Source organism: Condylura cristata, unplaced genomic scaffold (genome assembly GCF_000260355.1).
Source record: "Condylura cristata isolate star-nosed mole 26May11 unplaced genomic scaffold, ConCri1.0 scaffold00094, whole genome shotgun sequence".
NCBI classification, from domain to species: Eukaryota; Metazoa; Chordata; class Mammalia; order Eulipotyphla; family Talpidae; genus Condylura; species Condylura cristata.
Genome location: NW_004567195.1, coordinates 61,558 through 86,689, shown reverse-complemented (window position 1 = coordinate 86,689; position 25,132 = coordinate 61,558). Strand labels below are relative to the sequence as shown.

Below are 25,132 nucleotides of genomic sequence, written 5' to 3'. Positions count from 1 at the left end.
CCTGGTGAGGTGGTAGAGGCCTAGAACCCATGATGGGCAGGCTGAAGCAGGCAGGGTCCGAGGAGGAAGCGGCTGTTTTATGCTTCTTATCAGATTTGGGAGGGGAGGTATGGGGGCTAATGGGACCATTCAAATTTATGGGGGACCTCTTGTGGCATTCAGTGTGGGTGGAATGGCCTTCAGTGGGGGAATGGCCATTTGACAGCACGCTTGTGCTGCATGCTGGTAACTTGTGACGATGACTGAGATCTCTGATTGGGCTGTGCAGCCTGACTGAAAATGACAGCAAAGGAGGGTGGTGTGGAGTATATATATAGATAATATCATCAGAATATTTGGCTGTGGAATTCAACTGCTTATAACTAAGAGTGTTTTTTTTTTCATAAATTAAAGACTTATACACAAGAATCAATTTCTAGTAATTTTCTTTAACATTTTCATGGATTCACTTTCTAAGATTCTAATCCAGTGTGGAAGGGGCACCATGGTCTCCCCAAAAATGTCAACTGAAGAAGTGGTTGACCCCAAAATAGTCAACCCCAAGTGTCCCATGAGTCACCAAATATAAAAAGGTAAACCAGCATTTTTTGTTTTGTTTTTTTTTTCAAAGAGAAAATGTACAAAAACAAACAAAACTCCTTTTTTAAAAACAAAGATTTCCAAAATAGATTTAACAAACATGGATAAATTATCCTTCCTCTCTACACCAGACTATTTTTCTTACTATGGACACTTATGCCTCACTGAAGCTTATGCAGAGAGAAAAAAAAAAAGAAAGAACCTCAGATTATGAATATAAACCATCCACACCAGGGGGATATATAGCAATCACATGATCAAGTCCAGGATATCAGGCCAAAGGAAGGGACCTCAGAAGCCCCTCTCTCTCCTTGTGACAACTCAGCCTCAGCTCTCATCTCCCCACTCTGGTCAGTGTGTTCCGGGACAACCCCAACAACAGAAAAGACCCCCTGAGCAGTGACAGGGTCTCAAGCAGAGGAATAAGGAAGTTGGTGTTGGTTGAGCTGGAGTACAGTATTTAACGTGTTCCAAAACTACAGTCTGTCCATTTTTGGAAATACAAAACCTATTATAGCACCATGTCCTCCCAGAGCACTCATGTGAACTCATAAGGCGTGGACAAAGAACCTTTTTGAAATGCAAGTTATCATCTCCTGAACTAGGCAAGATAGAAACAAACAATTAGGACAAGGCCAAAGTGAGGTCACAGGCTTGTCCTCAGAGTGAAAAAGGTGATCAGGTGTGATGACCAGATCTTCTCATCAGGGTAACTAAGGGACTGACAGATAGGCAGGTGGGGTGACATGTAACACACAAATCCACCCTGGTTTACTCCTCAAGATGTCTGGGGTAGTGCACACACAGTTCACAGCTAGCAACTTACCTGACAGGGAAACAAAAATCCCACCTGCACAGCCCAACAGAGAAACAAAAATGTTCTCCATTGGTTTTCTGTGCAGCAGGAGTTTGGTGACAAATTCCATGCCTTTCCCATGCATCAATGCTGTGGAGTGAGTAACCAGAGGACCCAACATGGCTGGACCTGGGCACAGGGTGGCTGCCTCACATCCCTTCTAGGAATCTGTACTCTGCTTACTCTGCCAGTTCCAGGCCACTGCCTCAGGACAAAAACTTTGGTGGAAAGTGTTGCTGATACCATCTCAAAAATAGGGATGTGATTCGACACAGGAATGGCAGCAACATGCATTTTCTAGATTCAGGGCACATATGCAGCAAAAGGTCTGTTCCACAGCTACCTGCGACAAAGCTCACTAAGTCCCCTTTCTGCAGTCTCTTTGCCCTCCATGTATGGGGCCGTTCCCAGATAACACCTGGGACCCTCCAAGGGACACAGAGTGTGATTATTCTATCTGTACTCCAAAGCCACAGTGCAGGAGACATACCAGAGAATGTTTACCAAAAGTGATGCATCGGATTATTCAAAGCTTAAGTATTTACAAAAACACCAAAACCTTATGTGAACAATGAAACCTCCATTATCATCCACATTGTGAATATTGAGATCTTTGTGTTTCTGCACATATAGAGGAAATATATACAAGGTTTATATTTTCTAACAACACAGGATGAGAAACTGATACAAGCTATGCAAACTCTATCGACTGACATAATCTGGATAGAAATGGAAGTGATCTGAAAAATCACTTTCCTCGCTAACTCATGTTATGGCCTCCATTTTGTGTATAATCATAATATCAAAATATTCTGAACAACCTTCAGCTTACAATTGGATTGCCTCAGCCTCAGAGGACCTGACAAGCAAGTATTGCACCAGGGTGAGAAATTCCTCTTAAAATCAAAAGTAATTTGACAGCTGGCTGATTGATAAAAACAAATGGCTGTTAGTGCAAAGTCTCTCACTGCCAGGAGGAGGAAAACCCAAACCTTACCACACTATCTCACATAGGCTTCTATTCAGTTTCTAAATAACCACTTCAGCTTTCTACTCTTTAGATATGGAAATTCACCCAAGTTACCTATTCAGAGCTAATCAGGTTTTCTACCATCTAGACTTCAAGGGAACTCACTTAAATTTTCTAACAAGCTTTTCAAAGAACCTTACATTAATTTGATTTACAAGAAATTTCCTCTTCCTTCCCTCACTTTACTTTAGCCCCTAGGATGTGTCTATGAAAATGAAAGCCTTTAAGTAATATATCATGCTTTAGGGATTTTATTTTGGTTAATCTTCACTGTGATAAATATAGGAATATTAGCCTTAAAATTTGTAAATCTATGTACCAGTTTTAACATTGACAGATTGATTTTAAAAATGTTATAATCTCAACTAAAGGTCAAAAGGACCCCAGACTATTCTTAGAAAAAAGGTGATTGTGATCTCAGCTCATTTCATATGCTAATGTCATTCCTCAGCTTGCTGGAATTGTATAAACTAAGCCTTTGCTGAAGGCAGAGCTGGAAGACTTGCACCCAACTCACATCCCGTGTCTTCCTCATGCCCTCTCTCCCTTTTTCCCCCTTTTCACCTTTTTTCTAGGAATCTCTGCTGGCCGTCTCCTTTCCCACCTTGACACTCTGCCTGTTCTACCCCCCAATAATCCATGATCGGGGACAAAGAGTCTCCCACAGGAAACCATCCACATCTCTTCGAGGGTCCTGAGAGAGGAAGTGTGTGGTGGGAGTGCAATGAGGGGCGTGTAAGCAGCTAAAGACAGGTTTGTCGCATAGGTGCACTGCTTCCCCATAAGAGTTTATCTTCATTTTTGAACCAGGTGAACATGTTCAGTATATATAATTTAGACAACTTGAGAAAGAGAAGGAATGATTTTAACTTACTTTTAATGTCCAGAATGTGGAATTCATCCCAATTTCAACATTTAGAGTTTAGCAGTGACATTCTCCTCTGTAGAAATTCCTAGATGAGCTCACTTGTCCCATGGACTATAGCAAAATATCCTGAGACAAAAAAAAAAAAAAAGTTCTCCTTCATGACCATGACCATAGACATATGTCTTACATAGTCAACTGCAAGGTAGAATTCTCTGGCCATTCCTCAGGATCAGCAGTTTATCTCAGGCTATGTGGGGGAGATACATTTTACATTGTCTTCCCTTTTTTAATTAAAATGGGTTTTAATACATACCTTATTCTGTTTTTTTTTAATTTTATGAAACAAAATAGTGCATTCTACTTATTTATGGGATTATGTTATGAAAATTAAGTGTCCAATTATTTTATTTATGTAAGACAAGTGCTTCACATCAGAACATCTGATCTGAATGTTCCTCTTGGAAATGACCTCTTGTAATTTGACCTTTGGATCTTTATGACCATAGCGAAAGCTATGCAGATTCTGCAAAAAATACAATTAGAGAGCTCATGAAACTAATATGTTTAAGGCAGGAAATTTAATAGATGAATGTCAAAGCAAAAATTGTCTTCCTTTTACCATTTTCCTTCCATCCCCATTCTGTAAGCTTCAGACTCTGTCTTTACCAAATGGCATCTTTGTTGCGGAAGGGGAGGGCAAAAGCTAATGAGGTTGCCTAAGGAATCAGTTGGTGAATCTATTGGGTGTGGAGTTGGGGCCAAGGAGACCACGGAAGAAGAAAAGAATACAAAATGAGTGTTCTGAAATCCTTGTCCTCAAACTGGACTACTTTAACAAGACTAAAACTAAAGAGTAGTATTTAGGAAATGATTCTGTTTGATGCAGGAATGTTATGTCTTTTAATCAATCTATGGGATACACTTCAGGGCCAAATTCTCTGCACATGGAGAATTATGATCAGCCGGTCAGTTTCAATTCCTCAACTGCTAATAATCTAAGCCACACTAGTCTCAAACACTTGGCTTACTTCATGTAAACTATTTGCAGAGCGTAATGCTATTACTGACATCTTAACAAAGCAGCAGAATGAATCCCATACACAGACAGGTTGTTCACAGTAAAAAGATTCATAGGTGGCTTTTAACCATGCAACATTGACAAACAAACTTGTCTGTAAGTAACAGGACTAGCAATTGAAATTACCAAGAGATACTTTTTCACATGGATCAGATGTACAAAAATCTAAAAACTTCCACTACATGCTGTGTTGGTGAGGACTCTGAGAAATGAGCACTTGCAGACACTACTGGAGAGAGTGCACAATGGTCTCAGAAGGGATCCTTATAGCCTTGGGTTCCCAGATGAGGAGATGCTGGGCAACAAGATGGCCACTTGCCTCTGTAATTGTGGGGCCTTATTCTCTTTACTCAGTCTCACAAAATGATGGATGTAAGGGTCATGCCAATATCCGGTGCTTATTGCACATCTGAAAGGGATGAAAATGAAGGCAGGTGAATAGAGGTCAAGTGTTAATGATCAGATCTTCAGGAATCAGGACATTCAGGAGACACCTCTGGATACGGAGTGCCCCAACACCAAATAACACATGCCTCCAACTGTATTCATATCCATGGCTCAGAGTCTGTTACCTTCCCACAGTGGCCATTTCTCACCTCTCTTTCCACAGATCAGTAACTCCTTTTCCAGGACACTGAACATCAAATAACCTCACACATAACTCACAAAGAGTATCTGTAACAAGTTTGTCATTCTGCTAACTCCCTGGCCAGAACTTTAAGATCAATCAATTCAAATACATGTTTCATGTCTGGAGAGAAACAAAGACATCTCTGTTAAACATCAGTAACCTCAGTTCTTATGTATTTCTCCCAATTCTGCATTGGTTCATAGTAATCCCATCTGATCCCCCTTAGGAGACTCTAGATGTTTTTGCCTGTGACAAAACACCTAGCTCCCCCATCTCTGTGTGAACACACTCCCATCCCTCCAATCAATCTTTAGTTAAGTTTTTTTATTCTCAAGATTAACATCAGTGCATAAATTACAAACTACTTCACAGTGGCCATCACAGAACTGTAATTACATACTTAATGGGTAAGTATTTTCTTCTTAGGCTCTGAGTTCTAGTAAGTCAGACACTGTCAATATCCTTCATTGTGTGTCTTAAAATAACTCAGTCCCGCCAACCAGCATCCAAAAGAAAGGGCCTGATTCAGTTCCCGACAATTTCTATTGAAGAAAAGGAAAGACACTTAACCCTCTTGCTTTGAGGTGTATGACACACACACATGATTACAAAACACACACACACACACACACACACACACACACCTTCCCCTAAATGCGCAGACTCAGAGTATTCAGTCAGAATTCAGGGAAGCACTGACTCTGACATGGTTACTCTGTAGCCCCGGGCAGACCATTCCTCTCATCTCAGCGCAGTTTCCAGTGCCTGGTAGGGAGCCTGGCAAACTGACAAACTATTGGAATATAACCTACAAAAAAGGGAGAGGGTCCTCCCTGGTGGCTCAATGGGTTAGGATGCAGCACTGCAAGCTACTGGCATCCCCTTCAGTATGAGTTTGACCCCTGCCCCTGAAGTGAACCACATAGCACACAGAACTGTCCTGACTCACCCACTGCTGCCCTCAGCAATGCACTTTGTTGACTTGCCTGTACTGCTCCCCACTGTTTGTCTGGTGAAGACTCTTACCACACCTGCACCTCTGGCTTGAACCCGAGTTCTGTTTGAATAAAGAAATACATTTAAAAAAAAAAGTATTCTTCAGAAGAAAATGTAACACCACAAAATTATTAAAAAAAAATCAGATTTCTCATAATTCACCCCGACTATATTACTATTCACATCCTGTCTCTCTTCCAAAGAGGCTTTGTTCTGAGGAGGTCAGGACAACACTGCCTGGTTCAGACCCTTATCTCACTTGTGGTTACCCCAGGCTGGCAGCATAACTGGCACTGCGCAGATAGTGAATTATCAGACGTTACAGGAACCATAGTGCATTTCATAGGTGTGAAGCACAGGAGTTGACTGCTGCCACTGGGTGGAAAAGTACAACTGTTCACCCACCCACCACATATATATAGGCCTGGCCCCAGAGCCCAAGCCACCAGAAAGCCAGCCCCTAGACATTTGCTAACAGAAACCTCTTCATAAATGCAGCAATCAACCTCATGGTCAGTATAGTACAGCAGAAAGAGGAGGAATATGTGGAAGTCATCAGGCTAGAGGGTTCCTTGTGCCCACCTAGCACTAAGAAGTGAGGGCAACAATGTAGGACATAGCAGCGGGCCTGGGGTCCACACTTCACAGCTGGTGGCTCAATAATGGTGCTCATGACACTGCCCAGCAACCTTCCTGATGATTGTCACCTCAGCGTAGACAATCATTGGGCAAAAATTTTCCCTAGTTAATGCTGATTTGGTAAGCACTTTGGAACCACCTACTCAACCCGGAAGGAAATGGAACTGAAAAGGAAGCAATGCCCCAGTGCTTTCTAGAAGTTGTAGTCATTGAAGTGTTCATAGGCCAACGTTTCTGATAATAGGATCCAAATTTTTAATTCTAATTACTCCAGAACTTAATAGCTAGCTCTATCTTCAGTACTGGAGAAAAGGCAAACTATCCAATGGGAGGAAATCAAGTATCAGGGGTTAACTTCACTCCTCAATTTCAAGGAGTGCACAAACAGCTTAGTGAGCTCCAGGAAGTAAGCTAAACACTTCGCACACACAATCACCAATCACACACACTGAAGGAAGGAGTGAGTGCAGAATGAATGAGATAGAACATTATGCAGCAGTGAGTTAATTATCATGGCCAACCTGTTACACCAATGACTAACTTGTACAGAATGTGCTCATTTAAAAAATGGCATTTTTTAAAGAGTTCAAAAGAAGCAAAATATGTATAGACATTCATTACATATGTTTTATACTGGATTAATTATAAAACATTTTCTGGAAAATATGAAAAACTTGTTTGTATATTTAATTTCATTATGAGGTTGTGGGATGAGGGAATGTGTTTCTTTAATTCTCATTGAAACACACATGCACATCTCCAAATAAATAATCTGTAACAAAAAGCTGGTGCACACATGCTGGCTAAGTGTCCAATGGAGTAACGGGCATTTACTGGAATCAACGTAAAAATGCCAGTGGGAGGCCCTCCCTGGTGGCGCAGCGGGTTAAAGCACTGCACTGAGAAACTAAAGCCACTTCCATGAGTTCGATTCCTGCCTTCCCCGGAGGTGACCACATGGCGTGGCAGACCTCTCCTGACCCACCTGCTGCTCCCCTCAGCAGTGTACTTCGTAGATCTGCCTGTTCTGCTCCCAACTCTGTCTGTGGTGAAGCCTCTCACCACGCCTGAGCCTCTGTCCTGTAATCCAGTTCTGTATGTACAAATAAAATAAAACTTAAAAAAAATGCCACTGGGAAAGACCCTAATTTGGGAAGTATTTCCAGAGAAGCGGTGATGAAACTCATCACTTTCTTTGAGTGCTCCTCTATGAAGAGGGTAAAGCAAACAAGCGAGCATAGCTACTAGATCACTAGCTTGGCAATGTGCACATTCTAAGGGTGTTGGTGGGTAATATGTGTAACGGGAAGGAGTACATGGTATCGATCATAAAGATCTGTACATCGAGGCTGACTTGTACTGGAAAAAGATGTAGCAAATGTGTTTATTCATCTGTTGTTTGATGAACAGCAACGGCTTCCTTCTTTGCTGAGACTTTTGATTCCAGAAAGCTAATGATTCAAGAGAACTTTGCTCAACTTTTCCCTGAAGTCCACTCCAAAGACTTCATGCAAGCAGGCCAGCTCCTTGCAGTGTGTTCCTGGTCAAGGGACAAGAGCTTTAAGAACAGGAAGTAAAGGCTGTATGTCAGTCTTAGCCCTCTAAGGCTGCTTGACTTTTACTAGAGGAGTTGTGAACTATGTGCCAAACAAGAAACTTCACAATGTATCTTCCTTCTCTGCCATAAAAGAGAAACTAGAGAATAAAATTTCTGCAAACAATACTACTGGAAACAAGCACCTACCTTAGCACAGAGATTAAAGACAGCACTGTGGAATTATTGGGGCCACTATCCCCAGCATTAGTTCTATCCCCAGCCAGAAGCTGAACCTCTGGGCACAGCAGACCTCTCCAGTCTCACCTGCTGCTTGTTCTTGGCAGTATATTTCAGTAGATCTACCTGTTTCCATTCCTACTCTGTCTCTGGTGAATCCTCTCATAACTAAGCAAGTCTTCTTAGAAACACACCATAAAAAGAAAAACAACTAGAAAATAGTAACAATGGCATGGAAGATCTTCTCAAACTGTGAGGGATAATATCAATTGCCATGAAATAAAAAAGATATGGAAAGGGGAACAAATTTTGCAGCATTCCAAGACTTCTGTGATTTCGTGAGGAAAGGAAAACAAGTGTTACAGTAATAGCAGAAGGAGAGGAGTAGAACACAGAAATGGAGAAAATATTAGAGGAGCTAATCAAACAGAACTTCCCAAACATGAAGGCGATGAAAACAGAAACTTTGGAGGCAGGAAGAACACCTAACTTTCCTGATGAAAGAAAAAAATACAGCAAGACTCATGACAGTAAAGCTGTCAGGAATCCAAGACAAGGAAAACACTGATGAAGCTGACAAGAGGGAAGAAACAGGCGACATACAAAGTAAACCAATGAGGCTGACATCAGACTTCTCTACATCAGACTTTCCACATAAATCTCCAAATATATATATATATATATATCATGGCATGAAGTGAGCAGAGGGATATAGTGAACAAAGACCAAGACAACAGCTGCCACCAAGAATACTTTCCCCTGCAAAGTTTTGCTTCTTCTATGAGGAAAAAAAATAAGGAAATTCTCAGACAAACAGAAACTACAGAAATCCATGAAGACAAAATCCCAACTATAAAAAATGCTACAAAAACCTGAAGCAAAAGAAAATTCTTAGAAGACTACAATAAGGCAAGGAAAAATCCACAAAAAATACAAGCAAAATGGCTAAGACAGATGTCAATGAATCAAATATAAATGCTCTCTATTCATCAATAAAATGATGCACAGTAGCAAGCTGGTTTTAATACAAAACCCAAAAATATCCTGTCTTAATGAAACACATCTAACTTCAAAAGTCCTGTGAAAGCCTCACCAGGGTACAGGACACACACAGGTCTGATCACCAGGGCAGTGCTGCCCAGCAGGCGGGTACCCTCAGGTGCAGCCCAGCAGGCACCTGGACAACTGCTGGCTCTCAGGCTTGGCTCCCTGCCCAACAGCAGCCGTGGCAAGTCAGTCTAAGTCAAGGCTGTGGGCCCTTACTGTCCCCCAAACCCTCTCCTTCATGCCCCCCTTTGTGCTGGCATTGGGCTTCTCTGGCATTTTTACCTGAATTGTGCAGGCCTGGCATCTGCTGCCTGGGTGTGAGGTGTGCATTGTGGTGCTTTCCAGATTAGGCTGAAGAGCAACAGCTGCTCTCCTGATGCCTCTGCCCATCCTCCTCACAGCAGCCGGAGGGGGCCCGACTGCCTGCCCAGCCCTCTGCCCTCTTATCAAACCAGGCAGCTGTGCTCCTGCCCTCAGAAGTCAATGTCCATCGGTGGAATTTACAAGGCCGCTGGGTCTACTTTCCCTAGTCCCCCAGCATCACCACAACACTCCCGTCCAGCCCACATGTCCAGCACCCATGTTCTCTCTCACACTAGGTAATGTCCTCAACAGAATTATACTGTTCCCCTTACCAGTCAGGACAATTCACATTTTGTCCCTGTCTCCAGTTTTGGTTCCCGCTCCCCATGTCCTCACAGGCCTGAGGAGTCCTTTCCATTCACAGGGATACAATTAGCATCAAAGAGTAGAGGACCGATTTGGTCGGCAAGAGATATGCTGCAGGAAGAGACTCGAACTCCACTCCATCCCTCAGGAGCCCTATGGTAAGAAGAGAACACTGTGAACATGACCAGCAAGGTCATCCTGGCCACCTCTCTTCTCCTGGGTGGTTGGGTGGCAGTGTCCCACTCTGGATACTGTGACTGTTGCACTGGATAGAAACAAGTGTGGTGGAACCCACCAACCAACACCCTGCAGTGGCAGCAGGTATCTTGGTTACCCCATGTTTTGTTTTTTGAGCAAGCTTGAGCCAGATCCCAGGCGTTGACCCATGGCACCTCCCTGCACCATCCACCAGGTGGCTGCCAGTCCTGCTCAAATATCCAGGAGCCGTTTTGTTCCTCGGTGGAAGGTTGAAGTTGAGCTAGAAAGTGCCCTGCCAGTTTGCTCTTGAATAAAGAGCTATGTACATTATTTAAGTTTAATTTTCTTATGCCTATAAGAACTAGGATACAGGCCAATTATGGGAGGGATTGATAAGATTCAGTAGAGACAGAATGGAGTTCAGAACAGAAGGATCCTCTGAAATGCACTCCTGAGGCAGCAAGCGGGGAGAACGGGATTGGTCCACTGCGCCCTACGAGTCACCCCATGGCTGGGATCGCTCTCAGGCTGCAGTGATAGTCAAAGCACTTTGATATGGACTCAGAGGTGGACTCACCAGGACCTGCCCTGACCAGCCATGTCCCAGCCCAGCACCAAGTCTCCCCCCTCTGCTTCACCCCTTGGAGTCTTGCACTGCAGTGGCAGGAAGATCTCTATGGGGACAAATGGTGCTGCTGGCCTGCAGGTATCCCTCTCCCAGGGTTCTCAAGGATGTCCAGTGGCTGCTGAGAGAGCAGGCCCTGTGTAGGGAGTTGCACTTTGTTGGTCTGGATTGACAGGGGTGTTTTCACAGTAGATAGTCACTGTTTGCTCTTAGATATGTTCTTTAAAGCTTTCCTGTGCCAGGCCCATGCTCCCTGGTGTGCAGTGCCACAGATCCCAGCTGTATCTCCTGTAGGGATTCAGTACCTGCAGCTTTCGCCCTGACCAGCTGTGCCTGTTCTTGCCTTTCCAGGCTGTGGCATGAGCACTGGCCTATAATCCCTTAGAGGCCCCTGGATCCTGGTCCTAGCGGGACCTTTAGGGTGACCACAGTAGATTTCCAAACAGTCTGGTGCAGGCACCTGGGCCGTCAATTCAGCCTTGATTCTGGCCCAGAGCAGATACAGGTACAAGTGTGACATACCCTCCCTAGCCCCACCAAAATGTGGGCCCCCATTCCCCTCTAACTCTCACAATGTCTCTGAGGGGCTCAACCGACATCCCATGCTGGAAATGACACCCCACAGTGACTGGGAGCTGGCAGGAACACTGGTGCTTGCAGGTGGGGGGGGGCACGTTGGGAGCATAGTCCAGAAGGTACTGCCCCTTTGTACCTCTGCAGGCCTGAGAGGCCCTAGGAATTCAGGGCTCCCACAGGCCCCAGCTGTATCCCTCTGGCTGTTCTAGGAGGACCTGCTGGTGACCTTGGAGCACTGCAGGAGGTCAGCGAGGCCCTGAAAAGAAGAACTGGCCCAGACAGCAGCTACAGCAGGGCAAGAAGGAGCTGCTGTTTGGGCCCTTGGGGACCTGCCCTCACCCTCCTTGCCCCAGTTCCTCACATACCCCACAGACGCATGGGGACACCTGCACTCACTTAGACTGTGTGCTTGGCCCTGGAGCCCCCTACAGGCTCATGGTGACACAGCCCCTCGCCGATGTGCCTGCCCCTCGCAGATGTACATGCCCTTTGCCATGGCTACAACACAGGGAATATGCTGTCTACACAGGCCAAGTGGCAGCACACTGAGGTGCAGATCAGCTGGGCAGGAACTCCTGAGCCTGTGGTCTTACACACAGGTACCAGGAGGGTCCCGGTGCCTGAGCTGCGGCTCAGCGAAGAGTCCCCGAGATGCCAGTGCATAGCCTGGCTGCCAGGGCTGCAAGCCTGCTGGAGGTCAGATGTGAGTTGGGGGCCTCACACAAAGCAAGATCCTTGCGTCCAGCAAGGACAGGGATGGCACAACGTCCAGGCTGACAAGTCTTCACCACTTCCATCAATGGCGGGCTGGGGTGCCCTGCCACCCTCCGGAGCACCTACAGGGCCAGCAGCACAGAGGCTGGGGTGGGGCTTCAGCGGGCCTGAGACCACCACACTCTCTCAGGCCTCCCTTGTGTCCAGGGCCTGCCTGTCAGCCCAGCCCCGGACCAGGGGCAGCCCTGCCTTGCCTTGCTGCCCCAAGCCGCCCCGAGCTCCTGCCCCAAGCCTGTGTGAACCCATCAGGGCCGAGACGACTCTCCCCACCATTCTCAGCTGCAACAGCGCCGTATGTGAAGTTATGGGAAATGGGGCGACTGTGAGGTGTCTCTTTGAGGGCAGGACCGGGAGAATCTCTGAGTGGCAGGTGATGTCCACTGGGCACCTTCCCTACCTGCAGCAGCCCCGACTCGGGCTCTCAGCCACATCCGCAGTGAAAAGGGGGGCCCTGACAGTTGGTCTGTACTTCAGCCCTCATTCGTCTGTGGCTCAGGTCCCGGGCACCCTGCAGCGCCCAATTTCTCCAGCCTGGCATGAGGCCCCTGGTCTGGCCTCCTCCACCCACCTATGAGCAGAGGCAGGTGCATGTGCTGATGTAATCCCACTACTTAAAAACACAAAAATAGGAAAGAACTGCTGAGATTGTCAGCAGACGACAGTTGCACCTGCACGAGTGTCTGTGTCCCTCATTCACGTTCACATTGCCGTCATTTCCCACAGGAACTTCTGTTACCCCAATGACTGCAGGTGCTCTCTGGTACTCCCCTATTTGGGTTTGGAAGTTTTTGTGTTTTATTGGTTGGTTATTATTGGTATGGGTGGAATTCAAATGGGTTAATGTCAAGATAGCTCATCTTTTAAGAATCAGAACTGTTACAGTTAAACTTACCATTTCAGTGTGCCCCTTCAATGTTTCTCCATGGGAAAAGTTCCCCATTTTTTTTTCTTTTTTCTCATCTCCCCCAGGTGGACACCGCTAGGGGGTGCATCTTCCCACTACCTTCATGCTTCTTTCTGTTTTTCTATTATATTGTTGTGGAGTTGGCCTCCAGGAGCCATCACAGTGATGCCATTTTTGGAGTTCAGGGCTCTTGGGTTTACTCTGGGAAAAGTTTCAGCAGATCTCCCCTTTCAGTAACATGCTTCCAGGTTCTCCATGCGACAGAGACTCAATTACTAGAGATGGGACAGGGAAGGAAAGGGCACTTGCATAAGTGCTGGTGGGCAGGAAGAGCTGCCCAGAAGGACAGGTTTGCAGGGAGAGGGCTGCATTGGTTGCAGGCAGGGAGGCTTAGGAGAGCAACCTCCACTGCAGGAGGTCAGAACAGAGAAGCCCCAGCATGGCCCTGGAAATGGGCAGGCAGGAGGCCCCTGCCCTGCAGAGGGAGAGAGTGGGTGGGAAGAAGCACCTGCATGGGCACATGTGGGCAGCATACTGCTGTCCATGCTGGCACAGAGACTGCATTGATACACACAGCTTCTCTTTCTGAGGGGCTCCCTCCTTGTGGGCCTAGGTTTTCTGATTTTGAGTAGAATAAGAAAGGGCAGGAGATCCCCAATGAGCTCCATCTCCATATCTTTAGCTTTCTCCTTTTGATCCTGAGCACCAGACACCACACCCAGCAATCTATTATCTGCTTGGGCCTCCTGCCCACACCCTGGCATTGGCTGCTGAGGACCCTGATTTTATGGCTGTGTCAAGGATCTTGATTTCCATGGCTGTGTTATTGTCTATGTTGATCCCTTCTACCCACCCCACTTTGTAAGTCAATCTGGTGATTCCCCTACATTCCTTCCTCCTTCAGTGGTACCTGAAGCACAATAAGACTCAATCATTATCTGATGAGTAAAGGAAATAATTTAATGAATGTAATGGAAGTTACTTGTTAGTGGGAAAGAGTATGAAGAAACTGAAACACCAAGTTAGTACTTTCATTATAATGAATTTGGTTAACCTGTAAGCACTATTTCAAGCTATTAGATCTCATCATTAATTAAAACCTTGATAACTGATACATTTCACAAATATAATGTTTTTAATAATTTCACAATGAACTCCCAGCATTGTGTGGAAAGTATGGGAAATACAAAATTGAGCATTTAGGATCCTCCCTAGTTTCACAACTGCTTGAAGCACAGCAAAATGAAGCTAGACACAGCCATTCAGCACGAGTTCAATCCCGGGCCAACGGGTGACCCTCATGGCATGGCGGAATGCTTCTGTCTTGCTGGCTCCTCCCTCAGCAGTGTACTTACTCAGTCGGCTGTTCTGCTGCCCACTCTGTCTCTGGTGAATCCTTTCACTGTCCCTGAATCTCTGGCATGTAACACAGTCCTGTATACATACGTGTGTGTCCATTCACATGGGTATATGTGTATATGCATATATACACATATATGTATATGAATATACATGTATGCATATATATACATTAATACACATGCATATACACATATATACACATATATGTATATGCACACATATGTACATATATATGCATATATAATTGGACATTTCAAATAGTGTAAAATAATATATGATGAGAATAAATGCTGCAAAAAGTGATTTTTAAGGATCCTTAAATAATGAGAATTTGACAAGCTAAGAGAAGTGATCTAAAAATTAAAACTCTCATTTTTAGCTTGTCCTCTTATACTTATAATTATTATGCAAAAATAATGAGATGAAGTCTACTCTCAATTATGAGTGTACATTACAACATGGTTAGCTCAAAAAATAGACATATAGCAGATTTGTAGAAATGCCTCTTATGTTATGGCTGAAACTGTAAACCTAATGAAACCTACTTCTTCTCCCCTCTCCCAACAAAAGTTATTTTCATTAAAAAAATCCACTTATGGCCCTCCCTGGTGGTGCAGCGGGTTAAAGCACAGCAGTGAGAATCTGAAGCCACTTCCGCATGAGTTCGATTCCCGCCTGCCGCCTGCCCCGGAGGAGACCACATGGCGAGCCAGACCTCTCCTGACCCGCCCGCTGCTTCTCTCAGCAGTGTACTTCGTCAATCTGCCTGTTCTGCTCCCCACTCTGTCTCTGGTGAAGCCTCTCACCACCCCTGAGCCTCTGGCCTGTACCCCAGTTCGGTATGCACAAATAAATAAATAAATCTTTAAAAAAAAATCCACTTATATCTGTATAGCAAAGAAGCTGGTCTTCCTCAAGTAACTGTTTAAAGCCTGTTATAAAAAAGAGATGTTGAGGCTGAAACATGTGACAATGCAGATTTCCTGCTGGTAGTACCTCATCTGTAAATCTTTGCAAAATAAGAACCGATGATTGCTATGCATAGATTTTCAGTTAAATTATTAAGCTAAACCAAATGATTGTGGGCACTGTGAGGCTATCCACAGCCACTGCAGCACAAGCTCGATCCCCAGGCAGTGAGCCTTCCCTTGTGGCATGACTGACCTCTCCTGATGCCCACTGCTCCCCTCATCAGTGCATTTCAGTTGACTAGCTTGTTCTACTCCCCACACTGTCTCCGGCCTGTATCTGAATTTTTTTTTTTTTTATGAATGACTAAATAAATCTTCTAAAAATCATGATTTTAAGAGCTGTGGTAGCACTTTGGTAGGATATAATAGTGACTTTACAGAGCTAACCCCTCGCCTGTCCACCAGCATTTGGGATGGCCAGGACCTGGCCTCTGTTTCCTTGCACAGGCTTCACTTTACAGCAGCCTCAGGGCCCAGGGTTTGCCCCACCTGGGGCCAATATGCCCCTTACCCAGGTGCTCCTTAGAAATGGGCAGTTATGTCAGGAGTTGGTAAACAGAAGCAAAATAATTAATATCAAAACACTAAAGAACTTTTCATGACTAGAGGATTTTGGATTTTTTTCTTGCAAAACCATAGGTGAATAAACACTTTCTGGGCCTTCCCTGTTAGTCCAATGGGTTAAAGCACAGAACTAAGAAGCTTAAGCCATACCTCCAAGAGTTTTATCACCCAACTTGAGGAACCCACATGGCACAGCAGAAGTCTCCTGCCCTGCCTGCTGCTCCCCTCAGCAGTGCACTTAATCAGTAGGCCTGAACAGTAGGGTTTCCACTCTGACTCTGGTGATCCTCTCACCGCCCCTGCAGCTCTGGTCTTTATCTCAGCTCTGAATAAATTAATAAATAAATCTTTAAAATAAAATAAAATACTAACAGTTTCTTGTAACTTCCTTCTTTGACTTTTGGATTTTCTTCCTCTCATGGATTTTTGCTACATGGAATCATTTATGTATTATTTATGAGTATTTTTTAAAGATTTATCTAATTATATATTCAATTATACAGAACTAAGTTATAAGCCAGAGGTTCAGGACAGGTGAGAGGAATCACCAGAGATAGACTAGGAAGCAGAACAGGCAGGTTGATGAAGTTCACTCCTGAGGGAAGCAGAAGAGGTCCACTGCTCCATGTGTATCACTTCCTGGGCCAGGGATAGAATTCCCAAACTTGCAGTGAAGCAGGTACAGCCAGCTTACAGCACTGCATTCATACCCGTTGCACCACCAGGGAGGGCACAGATTAGTATTTTTAAGACTGATTTATCTGTACAGAGAAAAGCTGGGGTGCAGTGGGAGGTGCAGCATGTGAGAGGAGGCACCAGAGACAGTGTGAAGAGAAGAACAGTTGGATCTACTGAAATCCACAGCCTAGGGGAGCATCAAGAGATCTGCTGTGGCACATTTGGGCCCTGGGACCAGAGGTGATGGAGCTGAGACATCAGCCCTGGGCCACCAGGAAGGCCTCTGGTTTTTCCTTACCTCAAGATGGACTTTAAAATTAAGTGCATTTATGAGTGTTTATGAGTGGCACATGAGCAGGTGTGTGCAGAGCTGGGTCCCCAGGGTGGGAGTGACCCAGAGTCTGTGCTCTGAGTTTCACACCACTCTCGACACAGTGAGAGACAGCACTGCCTTCCCACTGGCATCTCCCCTTGCTGTAAGGCGGCAGCCCAGTGTCTGAAGCTCACCACATCTCTCATCTGATATTTCCCCACTCCCCACGGCCTGTACTCAGTCACAGAGCAATGACCAGTGGCTGTCAGAGTATACCGTCCCAGCTCAAATTGTAAGATAAATTGTACCAATTTTGCTTCTTAAAGATGAAAATTTTCTTGGTAACAATCTATTTGAATTCAATCCACAGAAGTTATAACCACCAAAATAACAAGTAACAAAAATCTCCAAGCTTAATAACTAGTTTATAGTGATCTCAGTTTTATCTCAAAAAAAATCTAGTAAGGTAAGAAAATTGCAGTTTACACACTTAGTTTAGATAATGCCAAGATCATTCATCATGGGTAACTAAATAACCTCTACTCTCACCCATTTCAATTTATCTTATCTGATTTTAAAGGAAATAAAGAGTTATGTTTATAAATCCTTATTTGATGTCAAGTTAAATCACACTGTGACTGCCTAAAAGATTTAAATGGGGACTCAAGCAAGACTCAGAAACAGGGGAGTCATCCACAAAGTCATATATTTGCCTTCCAGAAAGACTTGATGGTTCATGTTTCCCCTGACATCGCAGTAAGATTTTTGTGTCAACTACCATGGCAACAAAACAGATAAAATTCAATCTTTAGGAACACAGGATACACTTTTTAAATGATTTTTGCAGTTACATAGTTAACAACTGGTCTTCAGAGGAAAATATCTGAATCTTAGTAGTGAAAGTGAAGAGTCAATACTGAAGTTCAAATAACTAAGTGAACCTACTTATGTTTAATACATTCTGCTTAAATTACTTCCACTACATACCATCATGAGTGGCAGGATACCCCTTCTTACACTTCCTTTAAAAGGCAAGTCTAGCCGCCTCTAGGACATGTCTGAGAGATAATCTTGACTTCACTCCATCAAAACACATTAGTATATTATAAAGCTCTGAGAGGGACACCGGTTGCAAGTGCATATTTTTTACTGCTAGCACCGGTATTTGCACCAATATTGTTTAAAAAAAAATCCTATAGCTTAAGTGGAATTGTATCCAGGCACAAATGTAAACTTCCATGTAAAACTCCACCGGCAAACAAACAAAACGACTAACTAATGTATTCCTTTATGGAAGCCAGCTTTCCCTACAGGAACCTAGGTGTCAGCAGAGGCTCTTGGCTTGCCAACCGCCTGTTGTCCATTCTCTGCACACTAAGCATCTCGGATTGTAGGGGCAAAGCTGTGGCAAAATCCCAAGTCCAAAATCCTCAAAATCCCAAAAAAGCCAAAATCCTTCCCCCTATGCCTAGGGTGCTTTTCTTTCCAACCAGCCTCCTTGGGCCAGCAGATTTTCTTGTTACAAAGTCTTTACATACAGCATATTGGGGCACTGTGGGCGTAGGGGCTTGCTGGAAAACAAATAAGAGGAAGTACTAGACCCTTTTAGCCTAGGGACCCACACTTGCATGAGGAATTGGTGACTGGCCGGTGGGGTCAACCACTCCCTGTGACCAAGTGAAGGCCCGCCCACAACGAGGTGCCAGCCAATGGCAGGCCACGATGGGCGGGATTCCATTGTGACAGTTCTGGGATGCTTCCCTGTCTCCAAGGAGACGTTCTAGTGGCAGTTTCAAAGTCCTTGTGGCAGGTAGGGTGTGCGCTGCTTGAGACTGAGGGCTGTATCTGGCCGACTCCAAGGACACCACTGAGCCCAGCTTACCAAGCAGACACCAAAGGCACTGGTGAGAAAGAGAGTGAGTTGCCCCTCAGAGCTCCCTTGAGCCCCCAGAGACTGATTACAGCCTGACAACCTGTCCAAGTCCACGGTCTCCACCAAGTCCTGCCAACCCATCCAGAAAACCGCAAACCCCTGAGCTCCCCTAACCCCCTGATGCCCATTGAGTGAGCCCCTAATTCACCCAACTCGGCCTAATATATTGCTCAAGTCCCCCAAACACTGACATCTATTGTCAAATGTTGAACTTACTCATTGAGCTACTCTCTTTCTACCAGAGAGAGATTAAAAGAAGATTTTGGACATTCCCAAGTAGAATTTTTAAGAGATAATCTTCAATACATGTATACATTTAATGAGTTAACAGAATGCATTTTGCTGTAAACATAAAGACATCAATATGAATACAAATTACATTTCTGATTATTTTCATGTGAAGTTACCTATAGCGCTTGAGGTTTTGTCTGTGATGCTGAAATTTTCAAGGAGAGAAACTTGTTTTTGCTTAATAGTGTTAATTTGTTAGGGTCCAAAATCACCCGGTTGTCCCCCGTGACAAAGAACAGGAGCAGAGATGCACAAGCAAACAGAGTTTATTAAGCCAGCTAGCTGGTCGAGCCTTCCTGCAGGCACACAGGCCACACAAGGAGAGCAAAACCCAGAGCATAGGAATTTCAGAGAATATATAGGCCCTCATCAGCTGTTACATACGTCATAGCCAGTGCAAATTCAAAGAGTAACAAACTTCACAGCACTCAAGGACGGGTTTCTAAGAACAGACGTCTCAGTCACGAGTCAGGATCTGATACCAGGGTCTAGTTTCAGCCAGTTACAGGAGGTGGCACCAGGAATGCTATCTGCCTGCCATCCTTTCTGTACACAGGGTGAGTCAGAGACCCAGACAGAGGGGCCGAGGGACCTAACAAATTCTGTGGCACAGTATTGTCTTCTCTCCACCCCCGTCTGGCAGAGCTTGCACTTGCATGGCATGGAAGTACCTGCATGGCGTCAAATGTGTTTACTTGGGAAGAGCAGAGAATTGCAAGCCAGTGCACACAGAATGAAACAGAAACATACAAGATCGCCCCAAGGAGGACTTGGGGTGGAGGGCTGTCACATATAAAGTTGTGGAAATGTGATTGTGGAGGCTGGGCAAACTATTCAGGTGTGGTGGTTGCAGGTAGTGGTGGGTACACATTCTCTTTTGCAGCCCTTTCCAGGATATTCTCTTTATGGCTGTATTCTCAGAATGTTGGATATTTGTCCAGTTCAGACTCAGATCAATTAAGATAGGACAGTAAAGAAGATTATTCTGTGGTGACTTTCCCCAGAATGTGCATTTAACAAAACAATGGTTTATTTGTACACCATTTTGGCCTTTTTTCCAGCTCAGTTATAAACCCCATGGACTTTCCATCACCAAACCACCCGTGTGCATAACCATAGTCCAGTGCACTCCCCCTCCCATTTTTGATCCCATTCCCCACTCCACCCCCGTGACATGTATTTGGTATATAATTGCACATTGTTATTTTTTCCTCCCTGGTGCTTTATATGCTGCTATGAATGAAACTTTGCAGTATTTTTTTTTTCTTTCTGTCTTATTTAACCAAGCAGGATTATTTCCAGCTCCATCCATATTGCTGCAAAATGCATTCATTTAGCTTTTTTTTAAGATTTATTTATTCATGCATACAAAACTGGAGTAAAGGCCAGAGGTGCAGTGGCAGATGAAGGGATTCATCAGAGACAGAGTGGGAGTAGAATAAGTCGACTGAAGAAGTACACTAATGAGGGAAGCAGCCAGCAAGTCAGGAGAGGTCTGCCTCACCATGTGGGTGGCCTCAGGGTCAGGGATCAAAGCCATGCTGAAGTGGCTTTAGCTTCTTAATGCTCTGCTTTATCCTGCTGCACCACCAGGGAGGGACTTTTTAAAAATATTTATTTATTTATACTTATAGAACTGGAATACAGACCACAAGTTTGGTATGTGAGAAGATTCACGAGAGACGAATGGGGAGCAGAACAGGCAGATTGACAAAGTACACTGCTGAGGATAGCAGCAGGCAGGTCAGAATAGTTCTGCCACACCATGTTGGTCAGCTCCCTGGCCGGGATCAAACTAATGCTGCAGTGACTTAGGAGAACTTCATAATGTGGTGCTTTAACCCGATGAGCCTCTGGGGAAAGTCTGAGTTTATCTTTTTTGATTGGTGAGTAGTTCTTTTGTGATCTCAATTGTGTATGTTTTTCTTTATGAAAGTCAGGTTGTTTTGTGTTACTGATGATGATTCAGAGGAGAATGTTCACACTGCCTTTGATGCCTGTTACCACAGTCCTACACCAATATCATAAGAATATTCCAAATTCGCTGTTGTTTGAGATGAGTTTGGGTTAGGAACAGTTTTGGTCAGCCACCAAAAAAAAAAAAAATGTTTAAGGAGTTCAGGGTATAGGTGGTAATGCAATTCTAGAGTAAAATTCTGTAAATAAGTCATGTTAGTATGGTTTACGTATAAGTGCTACTATGAAGAGCCAAGAGAATTCTCAAGCTAAATGTTCTGGACCTTCACAGAAAAAGGTGGGCGGGGACCAGAGTGAGGTCATGCTGGTTTGGGCATCGGCAGACATGGAGGAGCAGCAACTCTGCAGAGGCCCCACGAGGCTACAGGATGTGGCAGAGAGAAATGAAGCTTTCCCAGTAAGGATGCAAGGGGAGAGGGGCAGGGAAGGCTATGAGAAGGAGTGTCATGTTGGTTCTGAGCATAGCATGGCCATGGGAGGGTATTATACTGCAGAATTGATGACCTGGTTTATGCTTTCAGGCTAAGACTGCTAGGGAGGGCAGTTGTCTGGGGAAGCAGGGAGATGACCAGTCAGCAACTGCAACCCTGGCCTAGTGACTTGTCACTCCAGGCTGGGCTGGCTCACTGCCATTTTTGCGGGACTGAAAGAGAAGGGGAGCTTGTTTGGATTTCTCAGGCCTTGAATTCTGAGACAGGTGGTGTGCACAGGTGCAGATGGGGCAGGGAACTCCCTGGCTGAGGAGGCTGAGCAGCAGCCTATATTGGCATAGGGATGCAGGCTCAGGACTGTCACTTCTGTGACCTCAGTTGGATCCCTGAGCAGAGAATTGACCCCAAGGTGCAGTGATGTCTTCTGTCTCCCTCTCTTTCCCACTGCACTGGATTTCTGTGAATCACCTGTTTTGTGCACCAGTCTTTGTCTGGGGAGTCCTCTCACCCCCACCTCTGATCTCTACCCCAGTTCTTGTATACATAAATAAAATAAATATTTAAAAAATAAAAAAAAAAACTAATGTTGGCATGTAATGCCTGAGATGCTGACTGATACACTCATGACAAGCAAGCTTTTCTCTAGAGCTGGTGTTCTAGGAACATGCGGACAAGAATTAGACATTTTGAAGTCACCAATATGTAGATATATTGCAGCCATGGAAAAGTGTAGCCCGGTCAAGGACAGGAGAAAGTGGGCCACACACAAGCAGTTTTGAGAGAGAAGCTGGAATGCACATTTCCATCAGCAGCTGACACAGGAGAGCATGTGACCCTGCTGTGGACAGGGCCCAGGCCACAGAGAGCAGAGTGTGTAGGGAAAAGCAGAGCCTGTTGGGGCTACCTGTAGATCTGGCTCTCCGGAGGGAATCCAGCTACATCCCATTCTTCTCCCCATCCTCCTGACAGGAGGCTGCTCAATTAATATTCGCTCTGCCCTGTCTTCTCAGTCCAGCATCCTTGAGCCAGACTTCTGATCTCTGGAGATTATGCTGGGCTCTCTGGATTGGCATTGGCTTCTCCTGTGAGTCAGTCTTCAGCCGAAGCTTTGAATGTATGATCAGGGAAGGCCTGAGGGTGAAAGAGAAGCCTGTAGCCTGAGTAGCAATAGAAACTGTATTGTTGACATGAACCCAGGATTTGCAGACCCCACAGAAATTTCCAGGCAGGGCCCAGGTCACAGCAGTTGGACTGCCCTTTGCCAACCAGCCCCCAACCCCACTTCTTTGCACAATGAGATATTTGAGGCCAGAAAACTAGGAGGGAGCTGACCAGCCCCACCCCAGTCTCCGCATCCCCATCTGTTAGGTCAGAGGGTACCCCCACCACAGGAGTGTCCACGGTGGGCAGCACAGTATGTCAGCCACATACCTCGTGGTGTCATGCTGACTATACTCATGTGGCTGAGGATCACACTCAGCTCATTAGCAGAGCACTAAATGTTAGGGTGTGAAGAAGGGAATTTGTGGAGTCTTCTGCTCACAGTATTCTGTAGTGTGATTGTCAGTGGATTCTGTAGCACCATTTGGAGGGACATCAGAGATTAAGGGGGTGACTGTATTAAAAGTTGTTTAAAAGTCAGAACAAGCGCAGATTTTCTCACGAGAAATGAGACTCACTATGAGACATTCTATAGGTTTTAGTTCATGGAGTAAAATTTAATCTCTAGCAAGTCGTATGACTCTACCACTTAGTGGTTCCTTTTTTGTTCAGGCTGTAAATACCTCCCGATTTTCACTCCAACTGGGGCTGCTGCCTCTGGCTCTGACCCCACATGGGCCACTGCAAGGACATAGCCAAAGCCTATCCAAGCCCTGCCTGGGCTGGCTGTGTCCTCAGGACCCAGGAAGATTCCAGTCACCTATGGACCTGACAGAGCAAGCGTGATTTGGTGTGTTTTTTCCTATTTGTTTACTTAGTGATTTAGTTATTAATTTGTTTATAGAGTTGTTACATTAATTTATATTTACTTTTATTGTCCTATTTATTTTCCTTTGTTGTTTTCTTTTTCTTATACTTTTTATTTTTATTTTGAAGTTTTCATTTATTATTTTTTAAATTTTTTAATTATCTCAATTTTCTTTTCTTCGTGACTTCTCCATTTTTTCATTATTTTGTTTTTTCTTATTTGTTCTTTGTCTTTTTTCTCAGTTGTAATCTACTTTGCTTTATTAGTTAGTTTCTAAAAGATGTTTGCTCCTTTTGTGTTTTTTTTGTTTGTTTCATTTGTGTTTATTTCTAATTTAGTTGTAAGTTTCTAATTGGTTTGTTTATTATTTTTAAATTTTATAACATTTTAAGTTATTGGCCGTGATTTTTAACTAGTTTGTGTATATTTAGTAAATGTTAATATTAATTTAGTGTTAGTAGTTAGCATTAGCAACAGTAGGAAGACAGGTGTAGTTAGTATTGCTTGTATAGTAAAGTTAGTGCTGAGAGCATTTAGTTAGCTTAGTGAGTAGTTTTTGTTGGGATTCTAGAGCAGTTAGCATTCAGGACCAGTCAGTATAGTGAAGCCAGACACCATCATTATGTTCCACACTAGAAGGAATATTAAAATTAAAAGTTATGAAGTGCTACAGAAGCTGGGGGAGGGTGCCTATGCCACGGTCAGGCTCGCCCGGCACAAGCTCACAGGCAGGCTGGTGGCTCTAAAGATCATCAGAAAATGCAAGGAAAAGAGCTCCGTGTCGCTGGAGCAGGAGGTGCGAAACCTGAAGGTGCTCAGTCACCCGCACATTGTCCAGCTCTTCCACATTGTGGACAGGAAGGGCAAGCTTGTGCTGGTAATGGAGTATCTGGAGGGCGGTGATCTGCTGGGCTACCTGCAGCAGCACGGGCGCCTGTCGGAGCGTGAAGCCCGGGGCAAGTTCTGCCAGATCCTGTCAGTGCTACATCACTGCCATGCCAACGGCATAGCACACCGGGATCTGAAGCCTGACAACCTGCTCTTGGACCACCAGAGGAACATTAAGCTGGCAGACTTCGGGCTCAGCATGCAGTTCTCTGAGCAACTGCTCACCACATACTGCGGCACAAAGGAGTACGCTGCACCTGAGATCCACCTTAACAGGCCTTACAACGGCCCCGGAGTGGACATTGGGAGCCTCGGGGTTGTGTTGTATTTCATTGTGACAGGGTCACTGCCATTCATTGGAAAGGACATCAGGGAACTTAGGGAGCACATAGTAAGTGGCAAATTTTACCTGCCCAAGTATCTGTCCACCCAGTGCCAGGACCTGTTAAGCAGGATGATGGCGATTGACCCAAAGAAAAGGGACAATATTGACACTATCATTGACCATCCT

The 25,132-nt window shown here is 44.8% G+C and overlaps 1 protein-coding gene across 1 annotated transcript in view; it reads right to left on the bottom strand.

Annotated features, from left to right (window-relative positions):
- The window catches only part of LOC101621783 (serine/threonine-protein kinase MARK2-like), a 62,877-nt gene extending 39,669 nt beyond the window's left edge, over window positions 1-23,208 (bottom strand). The window contains exon 1 of the mRNA XM_012734907.1: window positions 23,196-23,208. Within this exon, the coding sequence (XP_012590361.1) occupies window positions 23,196-23,208 (13 nt within the window). The remainder of the gene's footprint in view (window positions 1-23,195) is intronic.
- Window positions 23,209-25,132: the final 1,924 nt, after the last annotated feature.